Consider the following 27878-nt stretch of genomic DNA (forward strand, 5'->3'; position numbering starts at 1 on the left):
CGTTTTTTGATCCGTGGTAACAGCATCCAATGGTAAAATATCTAACCATTTGTCAAAAAAGTTAACTACTCAGTATCGGAGGGTTAAAAAGATGGCCGCTGGTAATTTATATAGTAACAGCTGTTTGTCACAGAAATCAAACTATGATAAATACGTTTATTACTATCTAATGATGAATTTAGACATATTGAGATACTTTAATTAATGAGACGATGAAGAAGACGATAATATTATATGAGAATGTGTTAATGAGTGACCAAAAATATTTAGGCAATGTCATCCGCCATTAGATACCTGGGATGATGTAGATTTTTGTCACTGTTACCCCCTATCGAAGGGAACAGTGCTCTGGATTATTACTGAAATTGGGAATGATCTTAAACTGCCAATGAACAAGAGTATATTATATAGACAGCAGCTCATACCAACCTATTTTGCTTCATTACTAGCTACAGAACCGCAGCAGTATATAATTAAGTATATTACTGATTCATTATGTGTTTTATTTCCTATAATATTAACTTATAATTATTATAATTAAATAAAATACAAGAACAAGAGTATATATAGACAGCAGCTCATACAAACCTATTTTGCTTCATTACTAGCTACAGAACCGCAGCAGTATACAATTAAGTATATTACTAATTCATTATGTGTTTTATTGCCTATAATATTAACATAAAATTATTATAAGTTAATATTATAGGCAATAAAATACATAATGAATTAGAGTTAATATTATTTATATATTACTAATAATATTAACTTATAATTATTATAAGTATATACAAGTATGTACTTAAACTAAAAACTACAGCTACACATTAGTTAGGGACCTATGATATTCTTTAGGGCTTTTATTACATTTGTGAGTTAGCATCTACCTACTTTATTACAAGAATTTATAAATAAAACATGTGACTTGATTAATAAACTGTTTAATTATAACTTAAATACAAACCATTTTTATTAAAAAAACATTACAAAATTTACATGAAACCCTAAAGTAGCAATTAAATATTTTCTAATTGTTTCTTCTTGCATTTCACCTCAATTTGATGCAACTCTTTTTGCTGCTACATATACTTATTGTGCCTTTCTTCCATCTGCTGCATCACTTTTTGGTGCACCTTTAGTGAAAAGTTTATGAAACATACCTAGTTATTAAATTGAATTAATAATATAATAAATAATTATTATTTTTAATATTAATTAATAATTGAATTATATACTAAATGATAAATATTGTTAAATTATTAACGCCAAATATTTATTATTTAAAAAACAATACAGAAAGCCAAAGAAGTATAACTTTTTACGCGCGTACATAAGTACACGCACAATTTTTTTGAAATGAAACTTCTTTATCGGGGTTGGAAAAAAATTTAGTGTAACATTTTTCCGTTACGCGTCACATTTTTCGGTTACGCGCCATGTTGCTTTTTGAAGTCAAACTTTTTTATCGGCGTTGGAATGAAAGTTCTTTATCGACGTATGGGAGAAATTTTGTAGCAAATCGTCACGTTTTTCGGTTACGCGCCATGTTGCTTTTTGAAGTCAAACTTCTTTATCGGCGTTAGAATGAATTTTTTATCGACGTATGGGAGAAATTTTGTAGCAAATTGTCACGTTTTTCGGTTACGCGCCATCTTTTTCTTGTCCCTACCACGGTTGATCCGAAGAGATTCGAAGCCATTAATAACAAAAATATATAATAACGATAACAATATCATTGTTTTAATTGTAATAATTCTATTACAATTATTGAAATTCTGTAATAATCTTAGTAGTAATAAGGTAAAATGAAATAATTGTATTTGTATTCATGTCTATAATAATAAAAGCCTTTTGTTAAACTTTATTTAACCAATTTCGTTAAGTTGCATATAGTAGATCATTTTTCGAAAAATAAGGTCATAAAGAAGTTTCACTTCTTACGTGTGTACACGTAGTACACGCACACATTTTTTTTATATTAAAAATAATCGATTATTTTATCATTGAAAATCAATCATAGTCGGTTTTTCATCTGCCACCTCCCGACATTATGTCTGGTTTTTTAAAACCCTGACCTCGAACTATTAGGGATTTTCGATATACTTATATCGATGTTTACAATGCGATATATTGAATCCGATGCTTTGAAGATGTATTGATATACTCGATGCATTGATGTTTTTTTGTAAAACATCGAAAGGATGATAAAACTAGTTAATTTTACAAAAACTCAAGTTTGAATGGAACACTATAATTTAAAAGTAAAATAAATGTATTCAGCAGCACAAGGTTACATACAATAAAAAGACAACAAAAATACTGCAATATGCTACTGAAGAGGCATGCACTCAGCATCTATCAAATTTCACCTAAATCTATCAAAACGAGATTAAGTTCATTTTGATTTTGATTATTTTTAAACGTTAATTTGTGTTTATAATTTCTGTTGTGTATTTTTAATTAATAAATCCATGAAAAATAAAATATTTAAGGTGTTTATTTTGAAATGAATTCAAAAATAGGAAAAATCGATTAATAAAAAATCGATTCTTTAAGCAGAATGTCATATCCCTAGAAACGAAAAAGAAGGAGGCAGATACAATATGTGAGGACGATATAAAATACTTATCTGGTCCATGTTGGCTGAAGCATCGCTAGATAGGACCGGATAGGGACTAAATATTATAATAGCATGAAAGGTTAAGTGCATTAAAGGCTTTTTATTTTATTTTTATTTCTATGAAACATAAAATATTATAATTTAAAGTTTGACTGAAAAATTAATATTTTTAACAAATAGTTATCTGTGGTGAGAAACACGATGTTTTGAAGTAGAAAATTCTATATTGTTGATCCATAAAAATATGTTAAGAGTCAGTACTAATAATTATATAACTATAATATGATGTTAAATAAATATAAATTAGATTAATTCTAATGGAATATTAAAAAAGAAAAATTTAGTATGGCAACATTTTATGGTATACCAACACAAAAATAAAGAGCGGAATTTTTACTTTTTGGTACTTCCTTTTCTCTCGTGTTCTTTTGACAACACGAGGTTATAATTTGTAAATTGCAAAAAAGTACGTAACTTTATTAGATTTTCTCAAATTTTAAGTGTGTTTTTATCTTATAAAGTGATACAACTAATTGAGTGTTATAATTTTAGGCATTTACAATGGCGGAAGAAACTTGGACCGAAGACAACATGGAGACAGGCGGCGTGGCCATCGATAACATGCCGTTGCCCCAAGCCGCTGATATCCCTGAAATCAAACTATTCGGAAGATGGAGTTGTTATGATGTCCAGGTTTCCGATATGTCACTTCAGGACTATATCTCTGTTAAAGAAAAGTACGCTAAGTACTTGCCCCATTCTGCTGGCAGGTATGCCCACAAACGATTCCGTAAAGCTCAGTGTCCAATTGTTGAGCGCCTTACCAACTCTCTGATGATGCACGGACGCAACAACGGCAAGAAGTTAATGGCTGTGCGAATTGTCAAACACGCATTTGAAATTATCCACCTTTTAACTGGTGAGAACCCATTACAAGTTCTTGTTACTGCCATCATTAATTCTGGTCCTCGGGAAGATTCAACTAGAATTGGTCGTGCTGGTACAGTGCGTCGTCAAGCCGTGGATGTGTCTCCCCTCCGTAGGGTGAACCAAGCTATCTGGCTGCTGTGCACTGGTGCTCGTGAGGCTGCCTTCAGAAACATTAAAACAATTGCTGAATGTGTAGCGGATGAACTTATCAATGCGGCTAAGGGTTCATCTAATTCATATGCTATCAAGAAGAAGGATGAACTTGAGCGTGTTGCTAAATCCAACCGTTAATTAATTCTAAGAACAGGACTTAATAAACATAAAATGCTAATATTGTGTTTTATTTCATTCACATTCATATTATAAAGAATGAAAAAATTTAACAATTCTAGCAATTCAAAATACTAAAAATTTGTTATTTTATGTATTGAGGAAATTGTGGTAATTTTCATGTAGTAAACATAATGAAATGTATACCAACCCCACAACCCAGAAAGATGTAGATTAAGAAAAAAAATTTTTTTGATCCATTCATTCAAATATTAGTTTAACAGGCAATACAAAGAAAATTATCCATTTTGCTTTGATATACTTTTAATAAACAATTTAGTTGTTTGTGCTTTTTTTACAGTACAAATTTATTAGGAAATTGGCACATGAAACATACTGTATTTATCTCAGGGTTTTTTCACTAGCATTAGTTTTCTAAAATCTTCATTCTGGATGGTAGAGGAAGTAAAAAAGTATGCTTTCTAAAAAAAGTTCAGTCCTTGTTTGTTCTAATATATTATTGATATGGTTTTATATAATTATTTCTCTTGTCACATTAATTTAATTGACAAATTATACTAAATAGTATTATAAAGCTAGCTTAATTGTGTATTAATTAAAAATAAACAACTACAAGAAAGTATGCCATACATAATAAATATAGTTGGCACACATTTACCAAATATTATTGTCTTATTTGAATTTTAGTATGTACTTACTTTTATTCCCAAATATAACTCATTATTATTTTTGTAATGTACCTTACATTATATATTGCTACAGTGGAAAGAAATGTTTTAACTATATTATGTACCTATGTTTATAATAAATAAATAGAATTCTATTTATTTAGGTATAAGTGCTTTTTAATATGTAGATGTTACACATATTGTATAAAAAGTAGATAAATTACCTTATTAAATTATTATATATATGTAGTTATCTATTGTCTTATTAATGTTTAAGTCTTATCTATTTAGTTACTATAGTTATGTTATTTTTTCGTTTTATTATTTACAAAATCGAAAAGGGTCAGGGTGTAAAATAATTTTAAATGTTATTTAAGGAACAAGTGTATAGGACTAATACATTTTAAAATTATTCATACATATTATATCAATTGACACCTTCCTAAAACTAGAAAGAAATTTTTGAATTTTGTTGTTTCTACCCCCATACTACGATCAACTTTCAAATACTCTGTGAGGTTTATTGATAATTTAATATAATACAGAATTTTATGCTGTCGTCCTGGTGATAATAAATCTGTATTGATACTAATATTATAATGAGGAAAGATGTACGTTTCTAACTAGTAGATTCAAAAACTGCTGGATCAATTTCAAAATCTCATTCACGCAACATTTTCCCTGAATCGCTAATAACTAATAGCTAATAAGCTAAGTAACCCATAGTATTTGCATAAGCCAAATCAGCCGGGACAGGCCGATGGCGATAGTTTTAAATGTAATTAAAAGCGACATCTGTCGTGGTCGGTTAGACTACAAAGTACAATATGTATTTACATCTACATAAGATGTAAATACATATTATATTTTATTGGTTTAATTATTACAGTAATCATTGAATCATACGATTCATCCCAATTCCCACCATCAAATTTGGTGGATGGATTGTATAACAAGAGTTGAGAAATCAAAATTTATATAATGAATAGTTTACTTTTTATCTCTCAATCAAGAAGTGACAATGGCATATTTTATGACATATACACAGCTTCAGCTGTCAGCTTCAATCAGCCGTTCAAACTTCAATGTATATCTAAATTAAATGCAAATTGCAAATGTAATTATTTATATTTAGTTTGCCTGTTGCCACTTGCCAACATACAAAGTTATTTATTCGGAAAAAATATATAAAAAATCGTGTTTTAATAAAACTTATAAAACATGATTCATAGTTTATTCATAATAAACCCATCTGGGTGAGTTTTAAATTTCATATTGAGAATACTTTATTCAGTTTGTTGCTTACAGTGTGTGTCTTAATGTTAATATGTTTCAGAGATGTTTTTCTTGAAAAACACTGGAGAAGCGTTATACCTCGATCTGTTTGTGATTATTATCTGGAAGCGCAGAGAGCCTCACCAAATGTCCGTTCTTTTTTAATACACTATTAACATATCAGAAGCTACTTCTATATTGCAGTAACAGTTTTATTTGTCATCCTGATATGGAGTAATTAATATACATCCATGAACTATCCATACCAATAAAATGTTAATTAACATAGCTAACTTTAATGAGTTTTTAATTGGAAATTTTCAGGATGTCCCACCAGTTTTAGCAGCTCCTCACCATTATTTAATATCTATTCAAAGAGGTGGGGTAGCACTTGTAGCTGTAAGTAAGCAAGAGGTTGCACCGCTTTTTGTTATTGAATTCTTACACAGGGTAGTTGATACATTCCAGGTAAGTGATAATATAATAAATTTCACCTTGCAAATCTTAAAGCTTATTTAATACTTTTATATACTTCAATTCAGACTGTGTTTCACTATCTTTTCACTTTCAGGATTATTTTTCAGATTGTACAGAGACTATTATAAAAGAGAATTATGTTGTTGTGTATGAGGTAATTATTTTTAAATGCTAATAATTTCCAACTAATCACTTTCTCCTAAATAACTTCTATATTTCAGTTGTTGGATGAAATGTTAGACAATGGATTCCCACTAGCAACTGAGAGTAATATATTAAAAGAACTCATTAAACCACCAAACATACTCAGAACAATTGCTAACACTGTTACTGGTAAATCAAAGTAAGTACTACTTTTTAGAGCATTATGTTCATAAATCTCCTAACATTCTAGACATGGGAAAGACAGATTTTTTAGTATCTTCAACAACTTATTAGTATTGTTTTCTCAGAAGAAGTAATGTATAAGCCTCTGTGATTTTTTTCTCATTAGTGATGAAAATAAAAGTTGTCTGCATGCTTAGTAGGGAAGGGGGTGTCTAGACTCAATGGGGGTGTCCTTTTGCATGAGATGTTTATACTCAACCCTAATTTTTTATTCTGTATTGAAAATAATCTTTTTAAATTGCAATTCTTTATAACTGATTAGCACTTAAGCTTTTTATATAAATTTTTATCTTCTTGGCTTCATTATAAGACTCCTAATATTTCAGTGTATCTTCCATATTGCCATCTGGTCAGCTCTCAAATGTACCATGGCGTAGATCTGGTGTCAAGTACGCTAATAATGAAGCATATTTTGATGTTGTGGAGGAAGTTGATGCTATTATTGATAAAAGTGGAGCTACTGTTTCTGCTGAAATACAAGGATATGTATGTGTACTAAATTATTTTAAAGAAGCAGAAATACTTTTATTTATATTATCAAACTCAAATAGTTATTTAGATATAAATATGGTAAAACATTATGTTAATGGCTAGATATACATATACATAGACAAAATATATATTTGGTCTATCAAACAAAAAATCTGTGATATACAAACAACGGAATGGAAGAACTCATAACCACAAACTAGACTATTTACACTTGATAAAATTATACATTTCAGGTTGATTGTTGTATCAAGTTGAGCGGAATGCCAGATCTAACTTTAACATTTGTGAATCCAAGACTATTTGATGATGTATCATTCCATCCTTGTGTTAGATTTAAGAGATGGGAGGTAAGGTATTCTCTCACTTGAATAATTAAAAAAAAAATTATATGTATAATCCATTGCTGTAAGGCATTTCAAGATGCTTTAATGACTATAAATTTAAAAGATGTATACTTTGTTTAAAATGTATCACACTCTTGTAATTAATATTTATTCAAAATTATAATTTCAATAATTGTTAATATCTTAGATGATTAAAGTTATTATGTCTAGTAAAATGATCCCTGAAATATACAGAAATGTGTCAGTCATACATACATAAAATTATTGCTCGTGTGACTAAAAACTTTATTTTTATCTTGTTAGGTTTAAAAAAATATCTTAATATATATAAATTACGTGTCACGTTGTTTGTCCACTATGGACTCCTAAACTACCGAACCGATATCAATCAAATTTGCACACCGTGTGCAGTTTGATCTAACTTAAAAGATAAAATAGCTTACATCTCAATTTATACCCGCAATATTATTGCAAAATATTTGTTTATACAGTCACAATTCTAACAGATGGCGCTGTGTTGAAAGTACCAACGTTTCACATAAGCTACAATTTAATGGCATAACCACCAATAAAGCATTTAGTTGAAAAGTTTACTACTATGTAATATAACAAAAACCTTAGCCTCAGCAACGCTTGGCCGGTCTGCTAGTTGTTTTATAAATATATTATTTATGACACTATGGTATTCTGAGAAAAAAATATTTACCCTTTCTTCTTACTTTTTAGTCTGAAAGAATCCTTTCTTTCATACCACCGGACGGTAACTTTCGATTAATGTCATATCACGTAGGCTCACAAAGTGTGGTAGCTATACCAATATATGTGAGACACAATCTTGTACTAAAATCCAATGGGGATCAGGGCAGACTTGACCTGACGGTTGGACCGAAACAAACAATGGGACGGACGTTAGAAAGTCAGTACATTTGATTTAATCTCATTTCATTTGTTTTATTAGTAAGCACTTTAAACTAAATTCAACACATTTGACATTTCATATTAAATACAGTATTAAATAATTTTAGTATGTATTTTCAGATGTATCGCTTGAAATCTGTATGCCGAAATGTGTGTTGAATTGTTCCCTGACCGCCAATCAAGGAAAGTATTCCTATGATCCCGTCAGTAAAATTTTGATATGGGAAATTGGACGTGTGGAACTGCCAAAATTGCCTAATATTAGGGGATCGGTGAGTATAGCAATTATTAACACTTCGTTTATTTTACAATAAATGATTAGGGAGGCGAAGGGCATCCTTACCTAACAGGCGATTTCTAAGCAATTAAGGAGTTATTTATTGTTCCCTTTATTATGAACCAATTTACATCATCTTACTGTTTTATCAGTGCCGGATAAAGCCAGCGCGGGGCCTGTAGCAAATTCTACCTAGGGGCCCTTGGTTAGGCTTTAGGATTTAAATAGTTCGCCTATTTCCTCGAAATACTTATAATCGATAGTATATTAAAATCGATTAGAAAAGTACAATCTCGGCTACGTAAACTCGCAAAATAAATGTATACCTATATAAAAATAAATATCTGAAGGGTACAAATAACATGCTAGTCTAAAAATGTATATCGATTATAATTAAAATTTGAAAATTAACGTTAAAAAGATAAATACGTACTTATTTTTACGATTATACTTGACGAAGTCGAGTTTATTTTTATGTGGAAGTGAAGCATAGACTAAGCGCTTCGCGTTAAAGGTATGCAAGATATATTACGCTACAATCTGAATTAATACTTTTTTTATTACGGTCAGATAGGCGTAAGTCAGGAGGTCAGAAGGGCGCGGGGCCCCTAAGTTCGCGGGGCCCGTAGCATTTGCTACTCTTGCTATGTGGCTAAACCGGCACTGTGTTTTATAGAAGTTAGGTTTTTTTGCATGCGGTCAGTGGTGGTTAAGACTGCAATTAGTATATTCCCATCCTAGATCAGAACCAAAGTAGGTACAGTTTTAATATGCAATGTGGTGTAACTTAAAAAAAAAGGGTGCGTGTACTTACGTACGCGCGTAAGAAGTTATACTTCGTTGGCATTATTAATAATACATACGGATAGTTAACCTTAATTGTATTGAAGCACTTAGGAAGATTGATGAGCACGGTTTTTTCACAAATATTTTCTAATATTAATTAGTATTGATTCAAATCACTTCTGATTATAATTCAGACGCACATATAACGGTGCGCGCGCATCGTAAAATTTCACTCTCACCAATTTTTCATAACGCGCCTAAAGAAGTATAACTTCAATAAATAGAAAAAATATTGTGGAAGGCACAGAAGATTTATTATAAGAAATATGTCAACTCAATACAGTGTCTTATCTCAATTCTAGGTATCGGTTGCTTCTGGAGCAGACACATCAGGTGCAAATCCAAGTATCAATGTACATTTGACGATACCGGCGTTAGCAGTGAGCGGCTTGCGTGTGAGTCGTCTAGATATGTATGGAGCTAAATATAAGCCATTTAAGGGTGTAAAGTATGTCACTAAAGCGGGAAAATTCCATATACGTATGTGATGTAAATAGTTCTCTTAGATTTATAAGCCTAACATTATATTCAAATTTAAGTATATTAAAGTAATTCAAATTGTAAACCAGCCGTACTAAAAATGTTTTGTATTTTTTAAATGACAGACTGCATAAGAGTGTTTATCAAGATTCTAGATTAAAATTAGTCGAGTCTCAAAAGTGGTGAAAGTCTTTACCTTTACAATATAAAAAACCGTTCTGTATAGTACCTATATTAAATAACGTAGTAAATTAATGCAATAATTATTATTTTTTTACTTGAACACTTGACTGAATTTTTGTTGAATTTTCGTCAAAATTGAGACATTGCTTTTATACTTTTCTGCTGCCATTTCAATATTATAATAAGATCTGATTAGCTAAAAATAATAATTTTTACATAATTTAAAAAGGTACATCTACATTAATACCTACTAAACATTTTCTGATAAGTAAACAGTATTGGGGTTAATAAATCTATTTCAAATGTCCAATCGGAAATCATGATTGATCAATGATTAAAAAATATGCAAATTAACAATCTCTTCATTAGTGAAGATAACGTCACGCCTAGGAAGAAATACGAAACAGTGTCACGACTTTGTTTTTTTTTAACTTTATTTACTCCCTATATTATATATACATTTAAAAACTCATTAATACCCTTTCGTACAAATAATTCGTGTAGTAAACTTTAGAAATTTCCAACCAATTCGTCCGCCAACCTCCGCCAATTTCGTTTCGCTTTACTATGATTTTTTTACTTAACCTTCTTTTTAAGTAGCTTCATACCAATATATGAAACATAGAGGCTGTTCGCTTTTTTTTAAATTTATATATTTTTCACTCCATACTTCCAAAAGCCTTCCTTGGAGTTCAAGGAAGAAATAAATAAAATTGGTCCAGCCGTCTTCGAGTTTTGAGCTTAGCAACATATTTTGCAATTCATTTTTATTTTTTTATATATTTGCACGATACGAAAACTTGACACAATTAAGGTTAAGTTTGTGGCACAGATTTTAATATATGTATTTGTTTTTTTCGCGCTAAAGCTAATCTTTTTATGTTACTTAATTGAATAGGCATAAAGGCTTTTTAAAGTTTAATAATAATAATATTAGTGTAGAATACAGGGTCTTCCATTTTTTGGGCCCGTGCAATTTGTTTATTATTTTATTCAATTAATGTGTAAATGTTATTATAAAACTAATTATAGTGAATTTTAGAAGACTACTTAATAAGGATGGTCATTCTAATGCATTTAAAAATATATACATATATACACTTTGTATAAAGTGGTGGCGAAAGAATTTTTTATGTTGGAATGAAAGTTAAGACGTCGTTTCTCGTTAAAATGAGAGTGTTTGTCGCAGTAAAATATGTTCATTTAATATATAGTCTTTATTTGAAGTGGAAAGAAGTAATGACCATCGTTCTTTATCCTTGTTTTATTATATTAGTCATAAATATAAATTACCGTTAGCTATATAGAAAATACCCTTTTATTGATTTAAGTTGATTGTATAAACATTAAGGCTATATATCTGGTTAAGGTTTCTTATGTTGAATATAATTTTTTTCGTATAATTGTTTTTTTTTTCATTATGATCCAATTTCTATAATTCTTTAAAAATATGCGAATTTTCTGTATAGAGTTAAAATCTTTGGCCTGGTATAGTCTTCCTGAATACACCAAGCATATTCCGACTAGTTTTCTTCGTTATATGGTCGAACATCTTTCGTTTGTCCTAATGACACTCACAGTCAGAAAGCTACTTACCATACTACAATAACGTAGGTAATTTGGTAAGTTCCTAACTTTAACGCCTAGTTACCTACATAATGGGTATTGTGACCCGGTTCCACGTTTCGTGTAACATATCAAATCATGCGTGTAATGTATTTGATACGTGCATTATGGTATAGAGATTTGACATGAAATAATGTGTAGAAATTGTAACATATTTTGCATTTGACCGAGTTCAAGATAGTGTACGAACGTAATATATGGAATATTTATAATAATTTGAAACTCGAAGTATAGTCATTTAATGGTAAGAGCAGTGTAGGCCTAGTGGGTTGAGCCTGCGACTCTAATGCCTGAGGTCGTAGGTTCGAACACCGGCTGTATACCAATAGACATTATCATTCAATAGACATCTGTCTATTTGCGCATTTAGCACTGGCTCGTACGATGAAGAAAAATATCGTGAAGAAACCGGAGTGCCTTAGACCCAAAAAAGCGTATTAGACACATAAGGTTGATTACAAATTTTCCTATTAGAACGAGCAAATCATTACGAAACAGATAGTTCTGAGGCTCAGATCACAGGCTACTGAATTTAATTTTTTTATTCAAGGGAAATATGTAATACCTCGGAAATTCGCAATTTTTTAATGGCAGTGAGTGCTAACCTCCCCAAATACAAAGCTTTAGTCATTATCGTAAAGTTCTTACGCAGTATTCCATGCAAACTTTTGCAGTATTAGGGTTAGTAAAAATACTGTCTTATTTTTACACTATTATTTAGTAAATAAAATGTAAGCAAACACAAAACAGGCTAGGGTATATTATTTGAAAATTTGTATTTTCTTATGTATCACGTCACCCAAGTCCCATTAATCTTGGCTATACATTGTGTAAAGCAGCGTGAAGTACGAATACGATTTTGTAAGAATCTGAAAATAATAATAGTTTTAAAGCTACGGCAATATTATTAAAAAAATATTAACTTATCTTACCGCAGAATATGTAATAAGTGATATATTGGTGAAACCCATAGCGGTAAACGCAATGGGCTGTTGAGCTCTGAAAGGAATAAAATGTGCTGTATTATTCTAGAAGCCTTATTGTTTTGCTCGGAATCAGACTTTAGGCCACCAACTTCAACACATTTTATATTTCACTAGCTAAAGGGCTAGAATTCTTCAACTGGTAGTCGCTATTTTGTGACAGGTATGTTGTAATAAATATGTGGTAATAGCTTTGCAGAAAAACAAAGGAATTATAAGGTAAGAAATGTATGCCCCTTTAGTTAGTTGCCTCACCTTTGTATTAGAATTGCCAAAATTCGTCTACATCGGGGACTTAGCGTGTACCAATTACTGTTGTAAGCTGCATCTGCTATTTTCGCATTCTGAAAGCATTTAACATTGTGTAACATATGTCGTTTTAATTGTATCCGTAATGTTAAAGTACAAACCTCTTGTATTATATCATCTCCATACCAACATATTAAACCAATTTGAATTAGTGATGCGCCTAAAAACAACTTGTTGCTCAATTCTAACATTGGTTCTATCAACTGTAAAAAAATATTTCATATATTTCTATTTAAGCTTGAAACAAATGTTATATTTGAAGCTTAACTGCTTAAGACAGGGCCTTGATTTATTTTCAAGGTTTCGATATCGTACTAGTTTATAAGCGCAAACGTCGAACCTGAACACGTTATAACTTTGTAGGTTGTTGCTTAAAGTCAAAAAATATTTAGGAAACAGCCGCAAGTTCGCTAACCACGGACACGGCCCACTGTACTAAAAAGGTTTCAAGGTATTTTTGTGCATTTTATTTATACGTACGATTATGGTAAAAAGGACACAGCAGATGTTACAAGAGCTTAAACAAATGTTGATGAGGTTCACAAGAGTAAAGGCACTCTCTAAATCTTTGTAGTATCTGAAAATTCAAAAGGTTACATATACACAACTGTGAAGAGAGACTTCCTGATATTTCCAGGGTAACGATAGTATTCGGTTTACAAGACAAGTCTGACAAAAACTTGCCAATAAAGAAAACCTATTAAATAAGTCCAGTTGTATAGTATTTTCAGCAAATTTATATGGTATGATAAAACATACGGGTAATTGATATGTGGCTGAGGCTCTTTATGTATAATATACTTGATATTGCACACGACATTTGAATTACTGTATTAAATTTCAAGTGAAATTTCTGCCGCTGCCTGTTACTTTCAGTTACATCTCAATTTGTATTTTCTTTTCTATTAAGGAGTTGTAGTTCCTTTTTTCAATCTACTACCAGTATCTATATGTTATATATTTGATTTCATCATGTAAATGAAGATTAAACTAAAATATTTTAGTGTAATGTGCTTCCTTGTGAATTTTAATATTCCTAATACTCACTGAATAAGCTTCTGGTGTAATTTTATGCATCCAACTACTTCACGGTAATTTTCTTGGTCGGTGCTATTACTGTTGCCTAGACTTAATAGACGTCGTTGTAAATTTTTCAATAGTAGAATGATGTGGTTAGACATTCCAGTAAACAAAAGGTCGGTACTTATCATAACCCATACGCAGGATTGTCCTGTAATATGTCCATAATAAAAAGGTTCATAATATTGCTTGAAAACGTTACAGAAAAGACAGTAATATTAAGAAAATATTTTCTTTAGTGACTGTTGAGAAACACCGGTTTATGATATTTTAAGTATTTGTATGAGTAAATATGCGTTTAATCATGACCATACACTGAAGTTGTCATTTCAAAAGAAATTTGGATAAATGTGTTTTATTTTGAAACATTACACATTCTACTTACCTGAGAAAATTTCGAATATGTACACCGATACATGTTTCCATTTCTGTTTATAAATATTGAAGGGATACCATGATTTCCAAACTGTTTTGATCTCATAAACTTGTCCTCGGATATGATAGAACAAGTATAAACATAAAGGGGTAATGTTATAAAAACTTACACCTGATTCATTCAAGCCAAAATACCCTAAAAGTTATATAATTTGTCAATAGATACCGTTTATTTTACTCGACAAATATAGATATTCCTAGCAATTGTCTTATTGTGTTGCTTAATTTCAACCAAATAAATTATTTTTCTTTCTTTCTTTAATTTTAGTTTTGAGCTTTATATCAGTCTAGTCGAATATTATTCATGATTAGTAATTATAGATTTCAGATAGATCATCACTTTTAATTTATGAATATGTGTATATTACGTCTTATTCTTATACATCAGTGTAGTTTCTAACTTCAGATGACCAAGATACACTTTTTGGTTGGTGGTTTGTTCACACTACTGGATCGTATTGAAATGTATATAAATTAGATTAATATTCGAACTTTTGTATTTAACTTTAATGCTTACAGCTATGCATAATCCGGAGGGACTTAAGGCTGTTACTCTTCAAAGCCTGAGCTTCCTTCGCAAGTGGTGGCACTGGCCATATTGTCGCCAGGTCATCCAGTAGTTGTGCAAATACTTTTCTTTTAAAATAGAGCACCGTGAACTTTGTTATACCTTATAAAAAGTAAAATACTATGATATTTATATAACATTGTACTTACACAGAAAAAAATACATAAAACATGTATAAACATTGGCTGATGATTATTGATAATTATATTAATGAATGTTTGAATTCCTGTAACTTCCTAAAATCTTAGAAAGAACACAGTTTACGTGAGTTGGAAATATTTATTATTTTATATACTTTTGTCTGATGTTTTGACACAACTGATTGCTTTGATTTGTGACCATTACAAGCGATCATATTTTAAGCTTGCACCCGCTCTTTGATAGTTTTAAATACGAAATGTATTTTTAATTGTAACTGCAGTGAGGAGATTGTGCACTTGTGTTGGCACACTCTTTTGGAGCCATCCATAGATAGCTACACAAAGTGGGTACATCAACAGAAACGTATTTGCACCTAGGAATCTAATTATGTTACAAAAAAAGTATTGAGTTACAGCCACCGCCCTTACTTCTCTATGATACGATAGATACTATTTCGTTGTTAATTTTTAGGCATAATCGCATTAACTTCCTTTACCTTTCAGCCCTAAACTGTATATGCCATGTGCGTTACCTAGTTAGCAAGACTTCAGGGCCAAAACGGCTACATTAAGTCTATCCAAACGCGTCTAAATTAGTATACGTTAAGTTTCAGTTCCTATTCAAATAAGATAAAAAACTCCTGTGTTAATTTAATATACTATTGGTAGATAGTTGGAATTCTTACTCAATATTCCGTATCCAACCTTGTGTATCAAAGGCACCACATCTTCGACCCGCGGCGAATTTGTTGATGTGACATAAAGGAATGATAATTCAGTAAAAACATGAATAGTGACGTATATAACGGTTACTGTAAATATTATCTTCTGAATAATAATATCAGATAAATTCGTCGGTTTGTGTAACGTAAAACCAATAAGTTTCATAAAGAAATTGCAAAGCTTTAACGAATCTTTTATTTCCTTCTTCGCCGTGTCTAAACCCATTTTATATGATAAAAATTTTACTGGTGTAAACCGAATGAATAGGAAGAAAAAATATCGAACCTCTTTTATACTTTCCAAACATATTTGAATAATTGAGGGCAGTTTTCTTTCAAGTTTCGCTAAGTTTTACTGAAAAGTCGTGAATTGATTGATATGCAACGCCCCGCTAAATAGGGGATTCCTTTGAAAAACCTGTCCATATTTAAACGAAAGAAAAACTCAAGTTTAAGAGAAATATTTATTTTAAAACAACTGGTCACATTTTTCTATGTGTAATACGTGTTTTGAAAAAGTAGTGTCAAGAAGAATAATCAGATTGAATTTTTGAAATAGTTCTGGAGGAAGGAAGGTGTACTGTTCTTCCAATCTATAAGATCCCGGACCTGTCTAACCATTGACTAGCCGGCCAGAACGCCCCAGTGCACAGTGGCTAAAGGCCGATTTACATTATCTTAGTGTTTAGGAGAGTGCTTTAGGATAGTACTTTAGTTGAAACATGTAAACGCTACTTGCTTTAGTAAACGCTACGCTAAAGAACTTGCCTTTCAAGTTGTACTAAAGCACTCTCCTAAACACTAAGATAATGTAAATCGGCCTTTAGTGTTTAGGAGAGTGCTTTAGGATAGTACTTTAGTTGAAACATGTAAACGCTACTTGCTTTAGTAAACGCTACGCTAAAGAACTTGCCTTTCAAGTTGTACTAAAGCACTCTCCAAAACACTAAGATAATGTAAATCGGCCTTTAGGTTGAGAAGTGGATTATATACTTAGCGGCAACAATAACTTCGTTTCAGAGCGATTTGAGGGTATTAGGTCATCGCAGTGTTTTGTGCATTTAGTTTTTTTTTACAGATGTTGGTTAGTTTCCATACTTTTTTTACTTACAAATACAGTCAATTAAATAGATACAATTTCATGTGCAAGGAGTTAGTGGATTAAGTTTTGTGTTAAGTTTGTGCACAAATTATTATAGTAAAAATGGTGTCTTCGTAACTTAACCTTCACTATACATTGTGTAAAGTAGAGTGAAATACGAATATGATCTTGTAAGAATCTGTAAATAAGAAAATCTCTTTTAAAATAGTACTGAACATAGTTGCGGCATCCTTCGCTATGTATGATTCCCTCATGTCAAATACAAACGTGTTTAGCAGTCGGGAGCTATAAGCTAGCGGTATGTCTCGACTCTGAATGTTAGGCTTGATACGTATCATATATAAATAATTTGATTCCATAAGATAAATCGTCATAGTCGTAGAATAGTGACGGATCTGACAAATAGTAAACTTTACAGGGCAGCCATTTCAAAATAATATAATCATGTTAGTTTTTGTCAAAACTATTTTAAATCATACTCTTTACAATAAAAATAATAACATTAAATTACACAGTTTTTTTTATATAGCTGTAATATTTAGTCAATGTAGTATCCAAATATGATAAAAAGTGGATTTTGGATATTTTTCAAATCCGACATTGTTTTACGATCATGACAAAATATTTAAAAACAGAACGCTGCACCAATTTAAATTGATGTGTCTGTCCCATTACTATACGGGTATTCACCGTCGTTGGTAAGTCATATGATTAGATCGGCAGTTTTTAGTTTCGAGAACATCAAACAGAGTAGGTACGGTCGCTGTAAAGGGAACCTTATATTAACGATATACATAATAATTATAAAAAATGTCTTACCGCAGAATAAGTAACTAGTGAAATATTGGTGAAACCCATTGCAGTAAAAGCTATCGGCTTTTGAGCTCTGAAAGACTAATTAACATTTTTCTTGCAATAGTGTTATATTGGCACCACAATACACATAAGTGATAGTAGTTTTGAAAAAGTCGATGCTAATGTATATATGCGTTAATTTAGGGGAAATAATTGAGACCAGAAGAATTAATTTGGGTAAATACTTGAAGAGGTTTATTTGTAAAGGTTTGTATAATTCTACGCTTCCGCGTGTGTGTTCTGTAACAGTAACCAATTCTTCTAGAACTTCAGGTCAGGTAGGTAAGAGCATAACGGTCTTGTTGGGTAATAATTATAACTTGAACTAAAAATATGCTTTCATTTGTTTTCCTTGTCTTACCTCTGTATTAGAAATGCCAACCTCCGCCTTGATGAAAGATTAAGGTTATACCAGTTGCTGTTATAAGCTGCTTCAGCTATATTCGCATTCTGAAATGCATAATATACAGACTTTAAGACAAGGTTAACTGTGAGAACACATACACTTATTACTACTGATGTGACCGTGCTTCAAAATACCGTAATTCTAGCACGGCTTATAGAAGACATATTTACTCAAGAAAAATTATACACACCTCTTGTATTAAATCTTCACCATACCAACAAATTAAACCAATTTGAATGAGGGACGCACCAAAAAACAATTTGTTGCTCAGTCCTAATCTCGGTTCTATTAACTGTAACAAATGTAAAATTATTCCTATTCAGAAGGGCCATAATTAGGATATGCCTTGATAATATTAAGAAAGTTGTCCAGACCGAATTCGCCACGGTATGTTATCTCTATTGAGACTGACCGCAGGAGTTATTAGTGCATAAGTGTGTACGCAGGCACCGGTGTTCTCTATATTTCACAACTCACAAATATCTCAATAGGGACGTGTCCTCCACGAACATGACAACACCATTTTCTTGTTACTGAACCGCATGGCATTTTACATTTTCAACCCTAGATCTTTCAACACTAGAGCAGACGTGTTAAATAGTATGTGGAAGTTAATTATATACATACCACTATTACGAAAAGAACGCAACAGATGTTAACTGAGCTTAGACAAATGTTAATAAGGTTGACGAGGGAAAAGGCATTTTCTAAATCTTTGCAGTATCTGAAATTAATAAAATTAATAATAAATTTAAATTAAATCTAAAGATTTGAGTTGCGTGTAGTACTGGTTACCTGGTAAAAGTGTATAAGTATCGAAATACAGAGAGAAAATGCAGCCAGCATTAAAGGTACACTGCCACAGGGATTAAAGTGTTTAAATTTATTTTTGTTTTCTATTTATCCATTTTTAATTACATATTATTATTATAAAATAAAATATGTTTATTATGGAACATAAGATACATGTATCACTTATTCCACGTCATTAAATTCGAATTTGTAGGCATCCCTACTCATCGGCAAAGAAGACAGAGGGTGTAGGCCGAGAGAAAAAGCCGGCGTAAAAAAACTCTCATAACTACATAACTATGTAGCTTAAGAACATTGTAAATACTCTTTTGTTAGTTACTTTAATTATTTTATAATATTGTAGATTTCTTTTTAAGGTTAAAATAAAATAAGGTGTAATGAATTATGAATATTACTTACTTAATCAGCCTTTGATGTAGTTTGATACATTCAACAAGTTTCTTGCCATCCTCTTCACTAGAGCTTTTAGTTCTGCCTAAATTTCTGAGGCGTTGTTGTAGAATTTTTAATAATAAAATAATGTGGTTGACCATACCAGTAAACAAAAGGTCGGACCCGATCATCGCCCATACGCATGATTGTCCTGAAATATATTTTTAAAGAGTGGGAGCGAAACCACAAACATATTGTGCAATATTGTTCGATTCGATTCTGTATTATGTCTATAGTGTGTTACTATACAATCAGTCGTTATGTAATAAAGCGTAAGGTATATTATATCTGTGATAATAAACTAACAGACTATACGACCGTCAGTTCGTGAAGGTATGGTAATGACCGTTATCCTCAGACATCAGCGAAACTACACTTGTCTTGGATGCACATTGCACAACCTTATGATTTAAAACTCAAACCTTTAGATATTTGTAGGATGGCTTTTTGAAACACTCAACATTACGATTTACGACGTATTCGTATAATTGTTTTACTCTAGAGTCTAGGCTATAGTTATTCGAACGACTAAATGCAGCAAAATTAACAATGATTGACAGCTCACCAGAGAAAGTCTCGAAGATGTAAATTAAGACATGAATCCATTCTTGTTGATATATGTTGAAGGGATACCAAGATCTCCAAACTGTCCTTATGACATAAGCTTGTCCGCGCATATGGTAGTATATGTATAAACCTATAGGAGTTATAATGTAAAATAGTGTGCCAGATTCATTTAAAGCGAAATACCCTGGAATCAAAAGAAAATTTCTTTAAACTATATAAGAACTTAGTGTGACGTCCTGTACTCCCGTGTATAAGAAAGGCACATTCTGCGTCTATATTGGTGCTACCATTTTATACCAGGATAATTAACTTTTTGTTCTTAATGCAATAGGTGTTCTACATGGATCATACATATAACAAATTTCATGCTATTTGCTGTTGTTCGTATGATAATCACTACATACTTGTTTCCAATAAATACTTACAGCTGTGCATAAGACGAAGGGTCCGCAAATTGCTATTCTTTAATCCCTGAGCTTCCTTCTCAAGAGGCGGTACCGGCCATATTGTGGCCAGGTCACTCAATAATTGCGCAAACACTTTTCTTTTAGAACATAGTACAGTGAATTTTAATATACCTTTTGAGTAAAATGTTTAAATTAATTTCGAGTGAAGTTATTTATGTACATGACAGTTTCTGCGTCTCGCGATTATGCTCTGATCTAACATCAATCTAAGAAATTCAGTCGAGTTTTAAATCATATTGAAAAAAGAATATAATTTAGATTTCGAAGTAACGCAAGTATAAATAAATCCTTTACATATAAAAAATATTAATCGACCCCATTTTGAGATGATTCGTTATAAGAATTAAAAAACATAAATAATTTCCTTACTTTAGAAAAACTTGTTAATGGTACATATGAATAGAAAACCCTCTTACCCAATGTCCCATAACCAACTATGTGAAGTAAAGGAACTACTTGATCAACCTGTGGCGTAGTTATGGATGTAACATAGAGACACGCCAATTCACTAAGAACGTGAATAGAGATCATAACAATGGTGGCACTAAATAAAATTTTTTGAACCACAGCATCAGAAACAGTTGCTGGTTTATCTAACGTAAAACCAAGAAGTTTTAAAATAGTATTACTAAGCCTAAGTGAATCCTTTATTTCTTGTTTCGCCAGAGTTTCATTTTCCATTTTAAATGATTTTACAGCTTACAAATTCTTCGTTTTAATACAATTGAAAAGGAAAAGCTCTTTTATATTTTACAAAACATTAAAGTTTAGTATTAGTTACTAGAAGTTAATAGAAATGTGTTTTATTGATTAAGAGGTAACGCCTCCATAATTAAAACAAGGTGTTCTCACATATCGGTTATTTTTAATGCGTTTTTATTTCTATAGAATATTGCGAATATGCAAAAAATGTGCAAATGGAGGGCAAAATACTCTACATTAAATGATATACAGGTTTTCTAATATTGACTTTATTTAACAAGTATATAGCAGAATAGTTACTAATTTTTGTAAAATATTTAAGTTTTAACATAAACCCCAGTGTTTATAAGTATAGATTTTCTCTCTTTTACTCGGAATAAATTTTGATTACTTATATTTACGCCAATCGATGCCACTACTTAAAACGATTCCTTTATGACCCTTGGTTTTTATTGTATAATGTATAGAGCAGAGCGAAGTAAGAATACGCTCGTGTCATTATCTGAAAAAAAAATTCGTGTACTTATACACTTGCATGATGAAACTATTTTTGAATAAATAATAGTTTAAAAAAACTACAAAACACGCTTTTAAAGCTTCAAACTAAAAAGTGAAAAATAATTCCAAATTTAGACTGAAAATGGTAATGAACAAAAAATACTGGTATTATTGTGAAAAAGCGTGGGTTGCTCTATAGACGAAAAATATGACACAGAGCGCCCCGTGTTTTTTAGTTTTTTTTAACTATTATCTATTTTTTATTTTTTAGTTAAATTTTTTTTATTTTTTTTTCGGATTATTGCATTGTCATCGATCTTTGACAGGTGCGCAAAATTTGAATAAAATCTGTCCGTTTAAAGTGGGTCAAAATCGAGTCCGAAGGAGTCGGTTACATACATACAGGTGAAGCTAATATAAAGCGTGTAAAAATACAATTATATTAAAAAAAACTGCTTGGCCAATGAATTAAATTTTCAAAAATTAAATGGTTCATATGTGGTAAGGTATTATTCTAATTTAACGCAGAAAGACTTATTTCGCATTGCGGTGATTTATTTACTTTATTCTAAACGTTACAATGCTATGAGTCGTTGCTGGAATTTAAAATGTATTCCCACTACTTACTACTCTGCTATGTTTAAGCTACTTACCGCTGTATACGTCAATAAGGATATATATGTAAAATTCATTGCTGTGAATCCAATAGGTTTTTGTGTTCTGCAAAAGCGGAATATGAAAATACGTTCGTCGCAAGTCGCAAATATGACTTTAAAAAAAGGGTTGTTACCTTTATTTAACTCGATTAAAGTCGATAGTTTAAATCATATTGTTACAAATTTAAAGTAGAAAGCCTTCCCAAAAGTATTTTCACTCATATACGAATGAAGGAGTAAATTTTTATTGTAATTGAATATATTCTGAACATAATCTATAACAACAGAATGATTTCATGTGTGTGGAATATCAAATTAAATGCGTTAATAAAAATAAAGCATTAGACTTACCTTTGTATCATTAAGAGGAGTGCACGCCTACATGGTGGACTCATTTCATACCATTCGCTGTTATATGCCGCGATTGATATGTTTGAGTTCTGAAATACAATTATTAATTTATAAAACTTATCCCAACTGACTTATCAAACCGGAAGGTCAGAAGTTGAGGGAAGAAGGTAGTAAAAAAATAAGAGGCATCTCAGTAATTTTCGTATAATTTTAAAGTATAGGATGTAGCTTATCGATGCATACAGGTAAATAGGCCCCATTACATTTAGGCGTCGATGGAGAATAAATTGGTATAGAAAGAAGAACATAAGAAGGTTTAATAATATACAAACCGCATGAATTATATCTTGTCCATACCAACACAGCATACCCACTTGAAGTAAAGCCGACACCAAGAAGAGTTTGTTACTAATCTCCAGGAAGGGGTCCAAAACCTAAAATGTTTTAATTAACACGATTTTTATACGCTATGACTCAAGTATGATGCGTAATGCAAGTATAATGAGGTTATCTACTGTGTGAAAGTTTAAATAAGTTTTTTTAAATAAAATACTTACCAATATGGTAAAAACAACGCAGCATATATTGATTGAACTGAGTACAATATTTACTAAATTTATGAAAGAAAAAGCTTCCCCAATGTCAAAACAATATCTAAAAAGTTAGAGACCTTTAGTACATCTTCCTAAAGTATAAAAACCTTTTTACTTAATTTAAAGTTAAGTGTATATCACACCATGCTACAACACAATCGGGACTGATCTGCTTTGACGGAATTTTATGACAAAAAGTCACTAAAAATCATAAGATCATTTAAAACTCTTAAATCAGCACGATACCTAATTAAGCGTTGGTGAAGTTTTATACAATTAACAATTTCCTGATGATATTCCTTGTCTGTTTTATTTAAGACCGTTAATGATTTAAGTTGGTCTTGAAGAAAACGTAGTAACAATACAATATGGCTTGCCATTCCCGAAAATAATAAATCCATACTTAATGTTATCCACACACACACTTGACCTGAAATGAAATTCATGATACATGTGTTTGTTTGTTCACGTAAATTATCTGTTTTTTTTTAAACAATATTCGAGTTAATGTAGTTGCTCTTATTTAACCAATCAAACTTACGTACTTATTCGTCAGGGTAATCACAACATATATACAATATATATATATATATATATATATATATAAATATGTATATTATATATACATGAATATACCAATTCATGTAGAAAAATATGAAAAAACTGATGTATGTTTCCTAATTATCTGAGACTTATCTTAAATTAAATTAAAATGATTCATGTGCACTTTTTATTAATTTAATACATTTTCTTTTTTTTCTTTTCTCACAGTGGTTGCCTGGAAGAGATCGCTCGAAAGCGATAAGGCCGCCAGTTGCCTTTCCTTTACTTGTAATTTTGTTAAATTTTTATATCATAAAGCAAGAAAGTGTAAATAAATAAAAATAAATAAATAATTATAAAGGGGATATCAGCTTAGCGATAAGAATTACTGAGCAAAGGTATAAGGTATATAAGTGTCTTTTTTATTAATAAAACGTCACAGATAAAAAATGAAATAATTATTATCGTCGTCAACCGTATAAAATCACGTTTATGGAGAAGTACTTATACTTAAAACCAAAAACACAGATTAAGAAAGTAGAACGAAAAAGGTTACAAAGGTATTTTAATTGCTTTTTTTTCAAGAATTTAATAACAATCACCGAATATTCGCTTAAAGTGTTATAATTATTAATGTTTACGTTTTATATGTAAAAATTAATAGTTTTTTTGACTTATTCTCGGTTATATCTCAAATTCCAAAACGATTTTGTTATATTGGAGATGATACACTTACCGCTAAGTCTCTTTCGTACAAATTTTGACGTGATATAATATGTACTGGTATTTTAATGTTTAAATATATTAACAATATACATACCCATTAGAATTTCGAAAAGGTAAACGAAAAAGTGAGCAACTGGTTGCGTTTTGTCAAAAGGATACCAGGATGACCAAATGGTACCGATTTGAGATTCTTCACCATAGTATCGGCGATAGTAGTGTTTACATATCGGTGTCAGATTATAACCCCACACCCCGCAAAGGTTAACTGCGAAGTACCCTAAAAAAATTAAATCTATAAATATCTTAAATTTTTACTAATATCCTGTACTATGTATATGTGTATTTTAATACATATAAATAAATAAAGAAAACCACACGCAAACTATACTTAAAAGAAAAAAAAAGTGTAATTAATCTTAACTTAAATTCATTAGTAGGTTTCTCAAATCTCAAATGCATTTTTATTTTATCGCAAGAAATTCATGTCTCTTGTTTTGAAAAAATTTAAAACCTCCGCGTTTACGGCAAAATATTGTTTGTGTGAACAAAAGTTATTTTTAAAAACGTTAACAAAATTTGTACTTACAAGCATGAACTCTGCGCAAAGTACTCAAACTTTTGTATTTGATCCTTTGATTTTCAGCCGTTAGTGGAGGCACAGGCCAGATTTCAGCAAGTTCGGTCAGCAATTGTTGAAACACAGTTTTCTTGTACCATAACACACACGCCTTTATAGCACCTTTAATTTACATTAGGTTTAAGTGCCATCTTTTCTAAATTCATTTATGAGTTCGCGGATTTTTTAAACGAAAAATATACTTGCTTATATCGAAAACGAGCGGATCAGTATGTAAAAAAAGTCGTTTGATCAAAAGAAAGTGGCCGATCAAATACATGACAATGAACATCATGATAGTAAATTGTAATAATTAAAATGTATGTACCTATCTTGTTTTAATTTAGTTAAAATATGACGAATATAATAAAGATAAATTCAACAAAATCTACAAAAATCTTAAAAGGTATTTTGTACAATTCTACATTTCTTTTTAAACTTACTAAGTATTGCATAGCACTGTGTATGCAAGAGTGGCACGACATTCTCAACGGAAAACGGTGTAAGACCTATATTAACTGCATCTGAACTCGCGTGGAGAATAATAAACGAAACGCTTGTGAAAAATACCGCATTTTTAAAGATTCTTATTAACCTATTCTTAGGAGCTGTAAATGATACACCAAGACAATGTGTAGCGAATAAACTAAACCTGAGCGATTCACGTATTTCCCTTTTGGCAATATCGAGTGGCGTATCCATGGTAAGTGGTGGGGTACTGTCCAAATTTTCGGTTATATACAAAGGGAATATAATAAAATATTTATATTTTGTATTCAACCTATATTTCAAATTAACAGGTGTAAAGTTGACATGTTATTAAAACAAGTGTATAAATTCCCTTCAAAGTTCTTTAAATTACATGTTGTAAAGATAAAGTTAGTTTTAAATTATAAGGATTGATTTGATGGTATCCGCCCAGCAGTAGAACTAAAGCAAGTAAGAAAATGTATTTCGATTTTTAAAATTAGAATAGTAGGATCAGATCAGACATAAGATTCTCAAACCAGAGTTTGTGCATATAAAACTTGGCTGTACTTTAATAGATTTTCTATCTACCCAGAGACACAACAGAACAGCGATAAGGCACCAGACCCGCTTAACAAAGACGTTGCGCGTGCTTAATAGTTAATACTGTCTCTGATTTAATCGACATTTTTATATGTTCGCACAGCGAATTCGCAATAGCGACAAAACATTCTCGTCGCTTTTTCTTTGTCATATTTTTTAAATATAATTGATAAGATAAGTACTAAGTACTAGATAAGTAAGATACTAAGATCCACAGTGTTGCATTAGTGGTGATAACTGTTAAGATATGTACCTATTGTTGATAATACATAAAGATCACTTGCTTGTGCATTGAAAAATAACATCATGAGGTAAACGTCGTTTTGGCTAATCTGTCTGAATTTGGTATTCGCAACATCAGATGGGATAAACATTGATTACTAATATACCTTATACTTTTATACCTACCCTATTTTGTTGCCCATTAAAACTGCATAACTAACCCTAGGATATTTAACCATAAAATAAGAAATCGTCTTCAATAAAAAAGGTGCCAATTGTCAATACAAAACTGGCATATTAGCATTCCTATGCTCAGTCGAATAGTTGTAAAAATTTGGGTTAAAGACTTAAATGCGTTAAAGTTATTAAAGTATTTCCCGTTTATGATCACGGTGTTTCGGCAAATTTAGCGCTCGTGGTCCGTGGTAAGCTTTACAGTTGCCACCGTTAGTCGACGATTAAGTCACAGATTAAGTATACTTGCTATCTGCTAAACATGTCATTTGAATTAAAACGAAGTAAACTTTGTGTTATGAGGTCATTAGATGATATTTATTTTGTGGCAATGCGGTCACATTATTTTGCGTGTTTTTAAATGACGAATTAACTTTAAGATTAGGTGACTGTTATATCGAAGATCGGCTATGTATAGTTTTATTATTTTGTATTTCTTTATATCTAAGAATAGTACGTTTCAATTTTAATAATCATATATTGTACTTTATAAGACTTTAAACCATAATTTAAACTGAATTATTTTATTTTATTCTTCATCGAAACGATTAAAGAAAAATGAAAGTATTACCTTTATGATATACAAATAAATAAATAAAAAAGTAGGTCGACTTTCCTCCTTTTTTATAGCGTTGTCAATTTATTCAAACTAGTACAATTGATACGCACTTTAAAGGTACTATCATTTACATTTTAATAACATGGTCACGCTACATATTGGTAATGTGTAAATGTGCAAGTCAATGCAAAATAAAATTAATAATCGATCTCTCAAAGTAAAAGTACTTATTATCAGTGTTCACGACCTAGTTAGGCTGGAGAGAACGCAATTCGAATTTCGAACAAAACATCTACAACAAATAAAAGGCGCGAAAATGAAGTGAAACAGTCAAGTCCACAGATTAAATTAAGTTAAGAAACAAGTTTAAATTAAAAAAATCTTTGATGTTCAGATTTTCCACATCTTTACAGA

At 30.9% G+C, this 27878-nt stretch overlaps 3 protein-coding genes across 3 annotated transcripts; 2 read left to right on the forward strand and 1 right to left on the reverse strand.

Annotated features, from left to right (window-relative positions):
• Nucleotides 1-2946: 2946 nt before the first annotated feature.
• Nucleotides 2947-3881, forward strand: LOC125055687 (40S ribosomal protein S5). Its single transcript, XM_047658161.1, has 2 exons — nucleotides 2947-3086; nucleotides 3173-3881. Exon 2 carries the CDS (start codon nucleotides 3182-3184, stop codon nucleotides 3839-3841), a length of 660 nt encoding a protein of 219 aa, XP_047514117.1. The 5' UTR covers nucleotides 2947-3086; nucleotides 3173-3181; the 3' UTR covers nucleotides 3842-3881.
• A 1700-nt stretch (nucleotides 3882-5581) lies between these two features.
• On the forward strand, nucleotides 5582-11591 carry LOC125056089 (AP-3 complex subunit mu-1). Its single transcript, XM_047659026.1, has 10 exons — nucleotides 5582-5765; nucleotides 5846-5933; nucleotides 6109-6252; nucleotides 6356-6415; nucleotides 6483-6604; nucleotides 6975-7134; nucleotides 7374-7487; nucleotides 8211-8400; nucleotides 8523-8674; nucleotides 9828-11591. The coding sequence occupies exons 1-10, from the start codon at nucleotides 5731-5733 to the stop codon at nucleotides 10011-10013; spliced, it is 1251 nt and encodes a 416-aa protein (XP_047514982.1). The 5' UTR covers nucleotides 5582-5730; the 3' UTR covers nucleotides 10014-11591.
• Nucleotides 11592-12552: 961 nt separating this feature from the next.
• Nucleotides 12553-26080, reverse strand: LOC125056292. The gene is made up of 28 exons (XM_047659321.1): nucleotides 26044-26080; nucleotides 25349-25501; nucleotides 24857-25039; nucleotides 23740-23923; nucleotides 23458-23554; nucleotides 23233-23334; nucleotides 22901-22989; nucleotides 22547-22613; nucleotides 21836-21897; nucleotides 21533-21540; nucleotides 21110-21391; nucleotides 20652-20804; nucleotides 20225-20410; nucleotides 19627-19810; nucleotides 19042-19138; nucleotides 18605-18706; nucleotides 18370-18458; nucleotides 17973-18039; nucleotides 17277-17331; nucleotides 16016-16141; nucleotides 15139-15291; nucleotides 14572-14757; nucleotides 14154-14337; nucleotides 13587-13683; nucleotides 13208-13309; nucleotides 13053-13141; nucleotides 12747-12813; nucleotides 12553-12683 (listed from the first exon to the last, which is right to left on the reverse strand). The coding sequence occupies exons 1-28, from the start codon at nucleotides 26078-26080 to the stop codon at nucleotides 12624-12626; spliced, it is 3261 nt and encodes a 1086-aa protein (XP_047515277.1). The 3' UTR covers nucleotides 12553-12623.
• Nucleotides 26081-27878: the final 1798 nt, after the last annotated feature.

The sequence above is a fragment of the Pieris napi genome, chromosome 14 (genome assembly GCF_905475465.1).
Source record: "Pieris napi chromosome 14, ilPieNapi1.2, whole genome shotgun sequence".
Lineage (NCBI taxonomy): Eukaryota > Metazoa > Arthropoda > Insecta > Lepidoptera > Pieridae > Pieris > Pieris napi.

Coding starts and splice junctions, on each gene's coding strand:
- LOC125055687 (XM_047658161.1), top strand. CDS start 3,182: ATGGCGGAAGAAACTTGGACCGAAGACAACATGGAGACAGGCGGCGTG.
- LOC125056292 (XM_047659321.1), bottom strand. CDS start 26,080: ATGGATACGCCACTCGATATTGCCAAAAGGGAAATAC. Junction 20,805..21,109: donor AGTTGGTTATGGGACATTGG/GTAAGAGGGTTT, acceptor TTTACTCAAAAG/GTATATTAAAATTCACTGTA. Junction 18,040..18,369: donor TTGGCATTTCTAATACAGAG/GTAAGACAAGGA, acceptor TTAGTCTTTCAG/AGCTCAAAAGCCGATAGCTT.
- LOC125056089 (XM_047659026.1), top strand. CDS start 5,731: ATGATTCATAGTTTATTCATAATAAACCCATCTGG. Junction 6,416..6,482: donor ATTATGTTGTTGTGTATGAG/GTAATTATTTTT, acceptor TCTATATTTCAG/TTGTTGGATGAAATGTTAGA. Junction 7,135..7,373: donor CTGCTGAAATACAAGGATAT/GTATGTGTACTA, acceptor TATACATTTCAG/GTTGATTGTTGTATCAAGTT.